This window comes from Balaenoptera physalus (genome assembly GCF_965194825.1).
Source record: "Balaenoptera physalus genome assembly, chromosome: 1".
In the NCBI taxonomy this organism is placed as follows: Eukaryota; Metazoa; Chordata; class Mammalia; order Artiodactyla; family Balaenopteridae; genus Balaenoptera; species Balaenoptera physalus.
This window is the reverse complement of record NC_138882.1, coordinates 169,138,823-169,154,840: the sequence shown is the minus strand read 5'-3', so window position 1 is coordinate 169,154,840 and position 16,018 is coordinate 169,138,823. Positions and strand designations below refer to the sequence as shown.

At 44.6% G+C, this 16,018-nt stretch overlaps 1 protein-coding gene across 2 annotated transcripts in view; it reads right to left on the bottom strand.

The window, feature by feature from the left end:
- CSMD2 (CUB and Sushi multiple domains 2) overlaps positions 1-16,018 on the bottom strand; it is a 652,460-nt gene that overhangs the window by 580,513 nt on the left and 55,929 nt on the right. For both annotated transcript variants that reach the window (XM_082415250.1, XM_082415251.1), the window contains exon 2: positions 10,165-10,381. In XM_082415250.1, coding sequence (XP_082271376.1) covers positions 10,165-10,381 — 217 coding nt within the window. The remainder of the gene's footprint in view (positions 1-10,164; positions 10,382-16,018) is intronic.

The following is a 16,018-nucleotide window of genomic DNA, read 5'->3' as shown; positions in this document are numbered from 1 at the left end:
ACCCTGGACTCTCAGAGGTCCAAGTGTGTATACAAGTTCGTGTCTCACTTATGTAAAATCCAGTCAATCTGCAGCAGTCGGGGGAGGGGGTGGCTTCTACTTCACATGGCCAACCAGGCATCCAGGCTTCTTATATCTCCTGTTTCCAGGGAAAGAGACGGCGCAGGTTGCAAGGGAGCTTTTCTGGGCCATGCCTGGGAGGGGGGCACATTACTTCATTCACTTTATACTGACCACTAAGTCACACAGCTCCACCTCGATGCAAAGGAGGCTGAGAAATATTGACCCAGGCTGGGCAGCTGCTTCCCACAGACAACGCTGCCCTGCGGAAGAGAAGCAAGAATGATGGTGGACAGTTAGCCTTCTCTGACACACTGCTTAACAGGCCACTGGGAAATAAACCCTTATGCCAAAGACAAATGGGGAAATTGTTGAAAAAGCCAAGAGCGGTTCCTGAATATGGCAGAAATAGTCCAAGAAGATCAGGAGTATTTTATAGCCCTTCTACATACACCTCCAGCAACACTTAATCACACAATTTCAGAGCTGGAAGAAGCTTTGGAGTTCTCCTAGATGTAAGTCCTCAGTTTATAAATCAGGAAAATTCAGCTGGCCCTGAGAAGGGATGGGATTTGGTGACGGTCACAAGTACACCAGTGGCCACACCTGGGCCAGAACCCAGGTCTCCTTGCCCCAGTCCTGTTTCCTGGCACCACATCTGGTGGCAGCTCAGACCCACCCAAGGAAGCAGTAACTTGGCTCTCTGTTCACTTAAAAGCTGAGGATTGGTTTTCTTTTATATTTACGTAAACTCTAAGGGAACGAGGAGCTCAGAGTTGGGGGGTGTTTATTCGGGTACCATTTCTGCTGACAAATGGAATAAATGCTAAAATTACAGGTTCCAAACCTGCCTCTACCCTGAGGACAACATCTCTGGGTTACCAGGGTCCCTTGCACCTTGATTTCTGCTGCCCCAAAGGTTCAGGGAATGAGTTGAGGATAAAGAAAGGGATACACTCCTATCTCAGCAACACACCTGTCGGCCATCACTTGCAAGAAAGGGGCAGATGAGAGTCAAGGGGAAGCCAACTCCATTCTGGGGTAATGTCGCATCTTTGACAACACCTGGTGACACGGTGGGCAGGACCGATCATGGGGAGGGATGTAGGCAACACAGCCTTTTGGCCCAAGACTCAGGCTCCGTGGGGCCTTACATTTTGGCCGCTATTAAATGGCAGACTTGGCGAATGAGCAACGTGAGGCTTTGTCACAAAAATTCACTTTGACCTTGAACCACAGGGTCCCACTGTGAAGGGAGAGATTGCTCAGGACCCCGACATTGCTGCCCACCTGGTTTTGTATATCACTGGCTGCCAACCCCTGCCCCACCACGTCTGCCCAAACCCACCCTTTGGCATTAGATGATGGAGCACATGGTCGCCCGTGGGTCACTGCAGTTGGCTTCCCGAGCCCCAAGCTGGGCAGACCCTGCTCCCTCCCTTCTGCAGCCCCCTTCAGACCTGGTGTGGTTGGGCCAACCTGTGTGAAAATGGGCGTTTGAATACAGCTCGCCCAAGGCACGCAGCCTCTTGGAGACTCAGTATTTTCTCGCGATAAAGATGGAGGTGATAATTCTTATGTCTGGGAAAACTGTGAAGATTGAATGAGATGTGGGACATCAAGCTCTTGGCACACAACAGGTAAATATTTATTCCAACCCCCTGACCCTCCTCTATGTCCATTTAAGTCATCAGAACTCATCGTTCAGAGGATAAACAGAATGGTTCCCCCAAATGTCCTACAGAGTTTCTGGGCCCAGTATTGTCCCCAGATGCTCTGGGCCCACAGTAGGGGTCAGTGATCTCACTGGGGATCTCTGCAGGTCTCCCAAAGCTTGCCTGGGGAAAGGTCATGAACAAAGCCGACTACGGCAACCCAGAAAGACAGGCTGCTGCCCTGACCCTGCAGCCCCGTCCGGCTACACCCGCAGGCCTTGGCCTCTAAACACGTCAGCTGACTCCTTATTAATCAGAGATAAATTTCCCGATTACATACGAAGCTCCTACCAACAGGTTTGCCTCCAGATGGCAAATTTGCCTGCATTTAGGATGAATCAAACATATTTACTTTTCAGATGTTAGCGGTTTAATAAAATCCATAATGCCTTTGGCCTCAAGCCCTCTTCCTATTAATTATTAAACCCTTGTGTGTTTCGAGGGTAATTGAATCCATGTTTCTAATTAGTTTACACTTAATTCATCAGAACAATTTTTAAAGGGCTGATGGATGTCCCAATAAGCCTCATGGGCAGTTTAATGAATCTTTATTTAAAAAGAAATTGGACACACACCAAACTGTTAACAGTGGTTATCTCCAGGGAGCAGAATTGGAACAAGGGCCTGGGAAGGAGGTACTTGTGTTTTTTCACTCTATACATTGCTGCACTGCTTGACTTTTTAAAAAAATACTGAGTTCCCATTACTTTTACCATTTTAAAGAAGCAGCTTGAAAAGGAAAATGGCATGAATTTTTTAAAAGGGAAATGGAGTGAATGCAAATGAGTCCCAAGCAGTCAGAAGGCATTTGGAGCGGAGAAGGAAGCCTGGTTTCTGGTTCTAGGAGACCCATGGTCTTCTCCTCCACTAGTCGCTTAGTATCTAAGAGACCTCAGCCGCTTACTCAACCTCTGCAAAGAAAATTAATACTACCCATCTCATGGGGCTGTTGTTGAATTATTACATAACACGTGTTAATGCCTGTTTAGGACCTTTTGGTGTGTCCCCACTTCCCTTAAGATACGTGCGAGCTCCCCAGCATGGCATAGAGGGCCCCTGGTGATCCGGCCCGGACGCCCCCATCTCCCCACAGCACTCCACCCCCAGTGAGCCCCCTGCACCTCGCCTTTCTCTCGCTTTTGCCCTGACCTGCGCACATACTATTCTCTTGGCTTGAAACACTCTCCCAGCCCCTCCTTCCACGCCCTATCAGGGATCCCTTCCTCCAGAGAGCATTCATTCATTCATTCCATAAATATTTTGTTGAGCGCCTCCTATGGGCCAGGCCCTGGAGATGCAGTGGAGAATAAAACAGTCAAGGAGCCTACAGTCTTGTGAGGGAGATGGGCAGAAATCCAAGAATCACACACACGCACACGTAAAGCCACGAAGGACAGATGCACAGTAATCTCAGGGGTATCACAGGACGGTGTGACCAGGTTGAGAAGTAGGGGTGTCTCAGAGGATTCCCCAGGTGAGAAAGTGCAAGTGAGTTGACATATAAAAAACGAGGGAGCGGTAACTAAGCAAAGGGGCAGATGGAAGGATAGCATCCCAGGCCCACAGAGCAACATCTACAAATATCTCCCCAAGACTAGGTCAGGTTCCTCAGTCATGCCTCCTGGACTACCTTCACCTGCTTATTTATGTTTCCCTAAAAAGATTGTAAGTTCCTTGAAAGCAGAGGCTGTCTTGTTAACTGTTGTATCCCCAACACTAGGCATTCAATAAAGGTTGAATACATGACAATGAGTGAATGAATGAATGAATGAATGAATATGTCTAGCACGGTGGCTGGCCCACAAGAGGTGCCTGGTGTCATCACTTCTTTTTCCTTTCTAGTATCCTCCCTCTGTTTCAATCCTAAACAGGAATGCTCCCTCATCCCCATGGGTCCTTCCAGCCACCTCCTGACCACAAGAGCACATTCTCAAGGCACTCTGGGGAAAGGATCCTCCAAGGACAATCCTATTGAGGTGTAGGGCACACTTTTTAAGGAATCTAACAAGCAGGTCCTTCAGGGGACCCTGCTGCAATACACAGTCATAAGAAGACAGTAAATCTGACAAATTTGTAGGTTTTTTACAACTTCCAAACAGGTGTCTAATGCCAGTTGAGTGAAATCTGCAACCAGCCCCAGATGACTAAAACTGCATTCCACCTTAGGCTGATGAATGTGTATTGCCAGCAATGGAGGGAACCAGTTGCAGTGTTTCCCATAACTTGAGCCCAGATGTCTCAATTAAGGGATGCTTAGCTGTGCTTAACTGGTGCAGTTATCACCAGTGCCCTATAAACCCTCCAATACACAGTGATGTCGTTTATTAGCAGCATTGCCATAGATTATGTTTGCTCGTGTTCCATTAGAAAACTTCATCCCACATTCAACTGCAATGCAATAGGATGTTTGCCAGCACGGAAAGGCCACCTAATTGTGCAAAAGCAGAGATGTGGGGATTGTTTCAGTAATTCATCCAGGCAGGGCTGACACTGCATTATCTGGGAGGCTCTTTGTTCTTTTCTCGCTAATTTCCAAACTCCTACAGGCTCCCCAGCCTTCAGGACCAGCTCCTACTCCCATTTCCCACCCTGATCCATTATGAGAAGAATCTGATCAGCTTCTATTGTAAATTTAATTTCAAGCAGCCAGACGCTGCCTTCTGGCACCCTGGGATGTTGCTGCTTATGAATAGCTCTAGATGAAATGTGAGGTGCTCTCAAGAAGGTGTCTGTGAACTCCTGGTGGAGAAAGGGAGTTGCTGGGAGATGAATGGCATCTGCATATAGAACAAGCCGTGTGCAGTGTGCCTACTGGCACCTCTTCTTTAACGATGCCAGGTGCAGCTGTCAGTACATAGCGTCACTGAGAGCTCCCCATTTTGCAGAGGAGGAAACTGAAACTCAGATGGGTCGACTCACTTGTCCAAGGTCACTGACACAGAAGTAGGATTAGCACACAGGTATGTCTGATGCTAAAGGCCTTAACTCCCCCTTAATCACCTACCTCGGTATTTCTCAACCTCAGCACCACTGGCATTTGTTGCAGCTGTCTTGTGCATGGTAGGACACTTCGCAGCACCCCTGGCCTTGATCCACTAGATGCCAGGGCCCCTCTCCAGTTGTGACGACCAAAAATGTCTCCAGACATTGCCAAATGTCCCCGTGGGGTCAAAATCACCTTCAGTTGAAAACCACTGCTCTACCTCACGTCATATAAATGTATTGGGTTTGTGTGTGTGTGTGTATGTGTGTGTGTGTGTCTCTTTTTGCTTAATTGTGTTTTCTAATTTTTTTTCTACCAACATACAAGTATTTCTTCTGTTTATATTTCATTACAGTTCAAAGCAGTTTACACACACTATTTAATGTAATCCTTACCAACCAACCTATGAGGTAGATACTGATACATCCACTTCATGGATGAAGATACTAAGAGTCAAAGTCACCTGTCTATGCCAAGCAGCTAGCGAGGAGCTGGAACTCATGCCTTGCAGGTGCAAGATGTATATTTCACTGCATGGCTCAGCCACAGCCACATGTGGTAGAAGGCTTGACTCCCGGCCTCAAGGGGCTTAGAATCTAACCAGGAGGGAAGCCTGCTGCTCACACCACCACCCATGAGCTAGCAGCTGGAGAAAGATGAGTTTAAAGAGGGCTGAGGGTTGGGGTGGGGAGGTGACTCCAGCCTTTTGCTGGAATGCATCCATAAATAAATTGAAAAGGACTGAAGGTAAAGGAAGAAAAGAGAAATGCATTAAAATGCTCAAAGAGCAGAATCACAAAACTTACGCCTGTCAAGTCTGAGACGAAAGCCCCAAGTGATGCAGAGAGAACCCCACTGCAGGCTTCTCGTCAGTCCGGCCCCACTGCTGGGCTACCGTGGGATGAGTAATGCCACCCACAACGAATGACTTCCCCTGAGCCCAGTCTCTTCTCGGATGTCCGTCCTCCACATCTGCAGCTCCCAGATCTAAAAAGTCTAATGGGCAGGGCACAGAGGAAGCGTCAAGACAGGCATGAAAGCGCTCCAGAGCGGGCTGAGTTCTTAAGAGCAAAAGGCCAGGAAAGATGCAAATAGTGTTTATGGAACAGCAGGGGGTCCTAGGCGGTGGCTCATACACACAGCCCTGTGAGGTGGGTCAGTGTCACCTCCAACTTATAGATGAGTCTCAGAGAAGCCAAATCTTGCACAGGTCATGGCGCAAATAAATGTAGAAGCCAGCTGGGTATAAATCTTGGCCTGTCACCACCGTACCCTCCTGTCTCACGGGAAAACACTGTGAGACGAGGTGACCTACCTGTTCTGCTAGATGAATGAAGAAAAACATCAGTGCACAGAATACCCTGGGATGCCATGAGAACACATTTTCCTGGAGACTGCAATTCACATCAGGCTGACCTAGCTTGTTTTCTGCTTCCAAGCCGGACAATGTGGAGCCATCTTCCACACCTTCCTTTTTCATACTCCCACTCTACAATCCCTATAAACCCACCCTTAATTCCAAGTACCACACTGCCCCATAACATCATACAAACCCACGCCATCTTCTCTCTTCATTATTCTAGCTCAGGTTACCTCCGTCTCTTGCCTGGCCTGGCAGTCACCAGTCTGGACCCCTACCTTAATGCATTCTCCACACTGCAGCCAGATCATGCCAAAATCCTCTACTTAAATGTCTTCATTAGAAGGACATCTACCAAACACCTACAGCCAACATCACACTTAATGGTGAAAAACTGAGTATTTAAAGATCAAGAACGAGGTAAGGATGTCCACCCTCACCACTTCTATTCAATATTATATTGAAGATTGAGTATAGTCAATATTCTATCTGCTGCAATTAAGCATAAATAAATAGATGGCATCAAGATTGAAAAAGAACAAAAACTGTTTTTATTCACAGATATTTTTTAAAAACTATCAGAACTATTAATAAGAAGCTCAGCCAGGTCACGGGATACAAGATCAATATACAAACATCAATTGTATTTCTACATATTAGCACTGAATCATCCAAAAATAAAATATAATGAAAAATAATTCTATTCATGACAGCAAATCAAAAAAGAATAAACATCTCAAGAGAGATTTCCAGTTCAAGATGGAAAGCCAAGGCAACATGTTAAACGCTCCTTCAACCTGACCTCCCAAGCTGTCACGGAAATAGTCTGAGGTATATAAAAAGAGAGACTACATATGTCCATGTGGGAAACTAGGAAAAAGAGACAGACACCTACATGCTACAAACACTAAGGAATTTCTACGAGATGCAGTGCTGGTGAGACCTGACTAAGAAAAAGGCTCACTAGACAGGATGCTGACAGAGAAATATAGCTTAAAATGTGTTCTCAAGAAGTAACTTTAACCACTAGTGGAATAAAAATCAGAGACGAGGCAAAGAAAACTTGTGCTTAAAGATGGAGAAACGGAAATCATAGTAAGGAAGCTTAAAAACAGAAAGTATTAAATATTATACAAGGACAAATACATCAGTTATCACCAAAAATTGTGAGTGAATTAAACCTTTCTGTTAAAGAATAAAAACTCTCATGAAAGATTTAAAAACAAAACTCTGAAAGATACATATAGAACAATGACATAGAAATATTAAAAATGAGAAATTAGCAAAGATGGGTGATAAATGCAAACTTAAAAGATAATAAAAGTGGTAAAACTAGTATCAAAGTAGAATTTAAGGCAAAAAAAGGGGGATACATATAACTTTTATATTGGAAGAATTATAATTCAGTCTGAAGATCTGATGTTTACAAATAATGACATACTGAAGAGAATAACATCAACATATATAAAGTAAAAACTTAGAAATAAAGGGAGAAAATGATAAAAATAATAGTGAAAATGTGAAAACAGTAAGTTGCTTATCCTTGACAAAAATCACTTAGACAATAAATAAGAAATTAGAAAAATTAAACAATACTAATAACATGAATTTGTTCACCCTTCCACCACAGAATACATGTTCTTTTCAAATACTCAGAACGTTTACCAAAAATGATCTTATACTGAGAAAAAAAGGCAACAAATTCTCCAAAATAGAAATCATAATCTGAACATAGTGCAGTACAACTAGATAATAACTTCTTAAGTATAAAAAAATATTACTTGGAAATTTTGAGGGAAAAAAACCCTAGAGTCAAGGAAGGAACAAAACTGCAGTTAGAGCCTGCAGTTAGAATTATTTATTCTAAAAATAACAACTATCCATCAAAATTTATGGCATATGGTCAAAGTTGTACTTAGGGAAAAATGCCTCAATGATTTTAATATCAAACAAGAGGTAATGAAACTAATTCAATTCATGAAAACTGCAAAAGAGCAACGCCAGCCCAAGGTAAGTGGGAGGGAAGAATGAATAAAGATAAAAGCAGAAGTCAACAAGTCAGGTAACAGGAAAAGAATAAAACTGATAGCCCTAGAGTTGGGACTTCTAAAAGACCAATAAAATAGGCACACTTCTGGCAAGACTAAATAAGTAAAAAGAAAGAAAATGCAAATGCGCGGGAGCAGATACAAGAAAGCGGACGTGATCCCAGATAGCGTGGAGTTGGAAATGCTGTATGGGAAAACTATATAATTCTGAAATGAACCAAAATGAGCACATCAGGCAGATGACAGGGATGAGGAGCCCGAGCAGGGATGACCTTGTGGAGGTACAAATCCCAGGAGCCTTCTCCTCAGACACGGCTGGTTGGCCAGAGTGGGCTGTGCCCTGGGAATACATCCAGGGACCCCCTGCCAGGACCACCTCCTTAGGTCCCAGAACCCCCACCCTTGCCGGCCAGAGCCATCCCCCCTCTGGGGGTCTTCCACACTTCACTCTCAGAGCCAGAGAACCCAAACGTCAGAAGATAGAGCTTTGACCACACGTGCGTGGACCCTGCCTGAAGAGAAAAGAGAGCTGGAAGAACTTCAGGACGCAGAACAGGCCTCCAGTCATCTGCACCCCAACTAACTGCCCCACTGGCCTGATCTGACTTTCCGTCTTTCAACATCCCTCAAGGGTCTGCGCCGGTGCCCCACCGATGGGGTCACCGGAGCTCGACATCTGATGGTGACCTCGTCCAGTCTCCTGGTTTTAAGCACTAACCAGTCCCAGGCTCCCAACTTTATATCTCTAGCCCCGATGTCCTTGAACTCTAAACTCACAGATTCAAGTCGAGGCCTGCCCCCTTCCCAATTAGCATGTCACCTCCTTGAAGATAGTAGCTTCGTTTTGCTCACTGCTGCGTCCCCAGCACGCAGGCCAGTGTCTGGAACATAGTAGGTGCTCATGAAATATTTGCGGAATGAATAAGTGAAGAGCACTCCAGTCCCTCCACCCAAGTTTCACTGAACACCTACTGTGTGCCAATCCCTGTGGAATGTCAAGGGCAGACGGACAAGCCTGGTCTTGTCTAAGAGGAACCGCTTAGTCAGGGGAGCCCCAGATGCCCATCCCAGCTGCAGACATGGCAGCTCACCTCTGCACTGCCCTGAGAGGGCAGGGAGCAAGCAAGAAGAGGGCTGGCTCAGTCCTGGGAATGTTGTCTGTGACTCTGCTCCAAGAGCATCTTAAACAAAGCCTTGAGGATCCTGGAGTCCCCAGGGCTTGGCTGGTAAGCCATTAACCCTTTGTCTCCCGGGGAGCCCAAAGCCTATCTTGCAGGACCAGGACGAGTATTGCAAGGGAGGCACAGCAGGCCACCAGGTCAACAAAACCTGGAGAGCTATGACTCTGGGGCCTTGATCTTTGCCCCCCCCAAAGTCTGCTCTTCCTGCAGAGGTGGGAGCCTTCCTCCCTGTCTTCCCTTCCTTGATGTGAACTCTCCCCTTCGGAGGCAGCTCTGGAGCACGGGAAAGCAATCTCATCCTCTCCATTGTTTCCTCTTCTATCAAGTGTGCTGCGGTTTAAAAAGTAGAAACTTCCCTAAATTCTCAATTCTGTACCCACAGCCAAAGCCATGCAAATGCAAGGCAAAATCCAACAAAGTATTGATGGTTTTCAAGTCGGGGATGCAAGACATAGTTGCTACTAGCCTTCAGTTCATATCTGCTGGGTCCAAGGGATATATTTCTGTGTGTGCAAAGAATATACACCAACAGATATGCACACATACACACATATGCGAAATCAGTTGTAACAGAAAGACTTGAATTGCTCTGTATGTTTTCTATCTAGTCTACCCAAATGTCCTACAAAAACTCCTGCCTACTGGGAACTTCTAAGCAGGAGAAAGGAACTGGGAAAGGTAAAGAAAGCAGAGGAGTTCAGGGCAGGCCTCATAAAAACAGAGGTCTGTGTTGACGACAAAGCACCCTGCCTGGTTCTTCCTCTCAGCAAGCTTGGCTCAGGCCCAGCTGCCGGCCACGGGGAGGAGGGCGTGATACCTGGTTCGCAGGTTCTCTGGCTGGGGCGGCCCATCAAACACCGACAGGACGTCAAAGTCCTCCTCCAGGGCAAAGGACTGGAACACAAGCTGGATCCGGTGCTGGTCCTCCGCGGTGATGGTCCACGTGCAGTTGGCGTAATTGGGGTAGCCATACGGGAACCCCGGGCTCTCAACGGTGCCATTGGGACCCTGCAGTTGGAACGTGCAGTTCTGGCCTGGGAGAGAGAAAGGGAGCTGTTCAGTACGGCCGGAAGAACTCTGAGAATCTCCCAGAGAGACGGGAGCAGTGTGTTAGAGGATCATGAACCCCCTTTTCCAAGTGTTTCCTCTGGACCAGCCCATGCTCGGTGCAGAGGGAAGGAAGGTGGGCGACTGACACACTGAGTGCCAGCTTGCTTGTGCCGTGAAATGTCCAGGTGATAAAATGGGCATCGTTGTACTCAAGCCTTAGAACAACCCTGTGAGGTAGGAAACAACGCTCAGAGTTTGAACTAAAAGGCCAGCAGACCAGGTGGAACTTCCTCTTTACAACATTAAATGCCAGACTGATGATTTCAAATTTTCTCCATTTTCCACGGCCTCCTGACGCTCCAGGCTCCTCTTCTCAGCCCCAGCCCCCTCTTCCCATCTGCATAGAGAATAAAAGCCACCAGTGGGGATTCCGTTGTCTTCCCAATTCCAAATCCGTCTAGCCTGCCCCACACGGTCTTCCTTCCTCCTGCAGACCAACTAGCCCTCCTGCAATCTAAACATATCCCTTCCATGTGCCCTTTGGATCCCATCCCTCCCTAACCTTCAAGAACCTTATATACGTTTCTCTCTTATGTATGTTCCAAGTGTTCAATCATTTCCTCTCCACTGGAACTTTCCCATTTTAAATGTGCTCAAGACTCTCCTTAAAAAACCAACTCCCCATTCCACTTCTCTTCTCCCTCCAGCCTTGTCTCTCTCTTCCCCTTCTCAGCCAAAGTTTTAGAAAACACAACCTGTCTGTCCTTTCTGTCTCTATTTCCTTACTCCCTGCCCGTCAGTTCTGCCTTCTGGTCCTGTCAATCCACCCAAACAGGTCTAAGGTCACCGATGGGTCCAGCGGATATTGTTCAGTCCTCATTTTAACAGACCTCTCTCTCAGCTGCCTCTGACACTGTTGCCTCCTTTCTGGAATCACCCTTCCCAGGCCAGAGCATCTCAGACTACACTGCACATGAGCAGCGCCTGGGGACCTGGCTGACATTTACATTCTGATGGACAGCACCTGGGAGGGGCCAGAGAGCCTGCTCGTTTACCTGGTGCCCTGCAGATGCAATGATGCTTTGAGCAGCCTGGTCCCCGGCTTCCTCCCGTACCGCTCACTCTCCATCTTTCCTCCCATGGCTTTCTCTGGCTCCTTTCCAGGCTCAGTGTTGGGGCCTCTCCTCCTCTCTGTCTCCCCACTTGTGCACTGATGACTCAAAACTTCACAGTTCAGGCCAGACCTCTCTCTGAGCTCCAGACCTGACACCTCCTTTGGGATGTTCAGGCTCGTGATGTCCTCCACCCACCCTTTCCTGACACTTTCCTCTCCTTCGCAGCCCCATGGACAACCGATCATCCTGTCTCTGTCTCTACTTCCCTCGACCCCACAGCATCTCTCCCCCAGACTGCCATAAAAACTACCTCCTAACTGGTCAACTGCGTTTACCCTGGTCCTTGCCAACACTACAGCTGGGGGTGTCTTTCCAAAACAGCAATCTGATCAGGTCACCTCCCCTTTCCTCCACCGACATCAAACCTCCCATAGCTCGTCATTGCTCTTCAGTAAGGAAAAATCACTTGTAGACCTATGAGGGTCTCTGCATGGTTTGACCCTTGGTGACCTCTTACCCTTGTGTCCACTAGCTTTCCAGCCAAACCCCACCCTTCTAAAGGACTTGAACAGACATTTTTCCAAAGAACATATATAAAAGGCCAACAGGTACATGAAAAGATGCTCAACATCGCTAGTCATTAAGGAAATGCAAATTAAAACCACAATGAGATATAACCTCATACCTGTTAGAATGGCCATCATCAAAAAGACAAGAGATAACAAATGCTGGCAGGGATGCAGAGAAAATGGAATTCTTGTGCACTGTTGGTGGGATTGTAAATTGGTGCAGCCACTGTTGAAAACAGTACAGAGGATCCTCAAAAAACTAAGAATAGAACTATCACATGATCCAGCAATTCCACTTCTGGGAATATATCCAAATGTAACAAAAACACTAACTCGAAAAGATATCTGCACCTCCATGTTCATAGAAGCATTATTTACAATAAACAAGACATGGAAACAACCTAAGTGTCCATCGATAGATGAATGGATAAATTAGTTGTGAGATACATACACACACACACACAGACACACACACACAAATATTATTCAGCCATAAAAAACAAGGAAATCCTACCATTTGCAACAGCACGAATGGACCTCAAAGGCATTATGCTAAGTGAAATACGTCAGAGAAAAAAAGATAAATACTGTATGATATCACTTATACGTGGAACCTGAACAAACAAAGAAAACCCCAAAAACAAACTCATAGAAAAACAGATCAGACTTGTGGTTATCAGAGGTGGGGGGGTGGGGAAGGGGAACTGGAGGAAGGTGGTCAAAAGGTACAAACTTCCACTTGTAAAATAAGTCAGTACTAGTGATGTGACGCGCAACATGATGACTATCGCTAACACTGCTGTGTGATATACAGGTAAGTTGTTCGGAGAGTAGATCTTAAGAGTTCTCATCACAAAGAGAACATTTTTTCCTTTCTTCTTTTCTTTTTATTGTTTTTATATGAGATAATGGTTGTTAGCTGAGCCTACTGTGGCAATCATTTCACAATATACATAAATCAAACCATCATGCTGTATGCCTTAAATTTACACAGTGATATGTGCCACAGATGTATATCTGTCAGAAAAAAACACCCCGCCCTTCTCAGTCCTTTGTACTGGCCAAACTCTCACTGCACAGCCACAGGGCCTTTGGGTATGCTGTTCTCTCTTCCTAGAATACTCTTCCCTCCCTCCTTGGCATATTTTTCTTTCAGATGTCTAGTCAACTGTCTCTCCTTGACTAGTTCAAACCCCCTATTATATGCTCTCAGGATACCATCACCTCTCCTTGGTAGCACTTATCATAGAAGCAAATGTCCATGCTTCCATGTGATTAATTCATAAGTATCTGTTTTCTTGCCAGGCTGTAAGCTCTGTGAGAAGACAGACCATACTTGAGTTTTCCCATCTTTAAATCCATAGCCCAAGCTCAGTACCAGATACATGGTAAGTTCTCATTAATTTAATATAGTGCTTGTATTTAGTGAGTGTTTGGCTAGACACTCCTCTGAGAACTTTACATATATTAACTTGTTTAATCCTCACAACAGCCTTAGAAGGTGGATACTATTCATACCACCTCCATTTTACAGATGAAGAACTAAGGCAAAGAGAAATTAAGGAAAGGGTCCAAGTCACCCCGTTACTCAGATGGGATTCAAAAGTAAGCAGTCCACTTCAGATCCACCTTAACTATGATGCTGATAAACTGACTCAACACTAATTTTTTTAAAGCCCACTTTAGGGATTAACTGACAAAGGACAGTTAATCTCTAAAATGACTTTAATATTGAAAAATCTCTTTTAACAGAAAAGAGGGATAACACAAAGGATCGCATTTAAAGAAGAAAAAAAAAACTAAGGTCTTATGAATAAATGCTAAATGGGCATTTAATAAAATTAGACATGTAACCCTGATTAAAATAAGCATTTGGAAGTAGAAGAAAGAATATTTCCTTAGCATGATAGAGCATCTATTTTAAAACAATAACCTACATCCTACTTACGGTGAAACGCCTGATTAAGATCAGGAATGAGATAGAAATGCTACTATCACCTCTGAGATTTCACGCTTTATTGGAAGAGCTAATCCATGCGATGTAGGAAAAAGAAATGAGAAAGGAGCAAGCAAAATTATGGTTTGCAGATGATATATTAATATACCCAGAAAACCCAGGAGAATCAATTAGGAAGCTATTCGAACTAATAAGAAATTTCAGTAAAGTAGCCAAACACAAAATAAGTATACAAAATCAATGACATTTCCATATGCAAGTGACAGATAAAAATATAAAGAAAAAAGGTCTTATTTATGATAAGTACAAAATGCGTATAATAAATGAAAATAAACTTAATAAGAAATGGGCAGTCACTGTATAAAAATGACATTTAGAGAGGGATAAAAAATTTGAATGATTGGAGAGACATACGTAATCTTGAGTGGAAGACTAACTTCTGAAAGGTTAATTTGGAATATTAACCTTTTGAAAAGTTAATTTATAAGCTTAATGCAATTCTGATCAAAAGCCCAATAGCCTGTTTTAAATTTAGTAAAAGGGTGCCTAAGTTTAACTGGAAGAAACAGACAGTGGCAGACAATGGATATTTTTTGAAAAGGTAGAAACTGTAGTATTCTCATTCTACAAGATACTAAACAGAATCACCGAATGATGCTTTGAAAATAGTGTGGAGGTGGCCCAAGGCTGGACAGGTAGAAAATGACATAGTATTACAGCAATAGCTTTAAATAGGCGTAAAAATTAAAATACATACAAGCATTAAAAATCAGTGAGAAAAGAAAAACATTTTGCAAGGTCAACTAATTAACTGCTTGAGAAAAGAATTAAGTTATCTTGTCAATTCACACCATATACTAAACTAAGTTCTTTAAAAAGTCAAAAAATAATTAGAAGAATATATACACAAATAATTATCTGACTGTGATTTTCTGAATGTAAAAGCTGTGGAAGATACTACAAGATTGATAGTTGATACAGAAAGTATGTGTAGGTCAAAAATAGAAACAAAATCAAAAGGCACACAAAAAGGTTAGGTAGAAAAGTATCAATAAAACAGTTAACACAGAAAGAACTCTTACTAACCAGCAGGAAAACAACAAGCACTATAATTAAAAAGCTGGACAGGGTCTTGAATAAGTTAGTTCATAAAGGAAGACATAAGTGGCTCAGAACCCAGAAAAAATATTCAACTACAGTAATAAGGAAATAAAGCTCCTATCTCCACAAATTTTAAAGGAGCCCCCTGGTTCCTGTTCCTGAACTTCACCTCACTGGCACTGGCACCAGATCTACTCAGCTCATGTCTCTGAAATCTGTCTGGTGATGTCATTGCATCATGTCATTCACTCATTCATTCATTCATTCCTCTAGGTTAGACCCTGGGATGGGCCTTGGGGCCTGGATTCATAGACCCAGACATAAGCAAATACTTCCACGTGGCAATACTGTGCTACAGGGCTGCACAGAATGATCCTGGAGTATAGACCCAACAGGGGTCACGCCTTGAGGACCACCCTCATTCGTGTCCTGGTCAACCACTGATACCAACATTCACCACCATCCACCAGCATCCCAACTGCTGTGTGGGTTTGCAGTTTCTGATTCAGAACCTGGGTATGAACAGCATCTCGTGCTGCGGAGAAAGAAATCGGGGGGCTCTAAACAGAGACCCTGGGAACACTTTCCGTGTACAGGGACAAGAGAGGTGACGGAGTAGGAGGCAGGAAGGCAGGCATAATGGTGGGAGGAGAACCAGAGTGCAGTTCCATACAGGAGAAGGTGATTCAGTGCATTGAGCACCAGAGGGGGGCTAAGGTGAGGGTCTGGGATGAGGTTACTTGGTTTGATGTCTAAATGGTCCCTCTGGAAGTAAGGATGCTGAGAGTGGAAGTTCTGTCCTGGTTCCTGTTGCATCCCCAGTGCTGAGAATTCAATAAGTATTTGCAGAATGGATACACGAACTTCAGCAAAGACAGG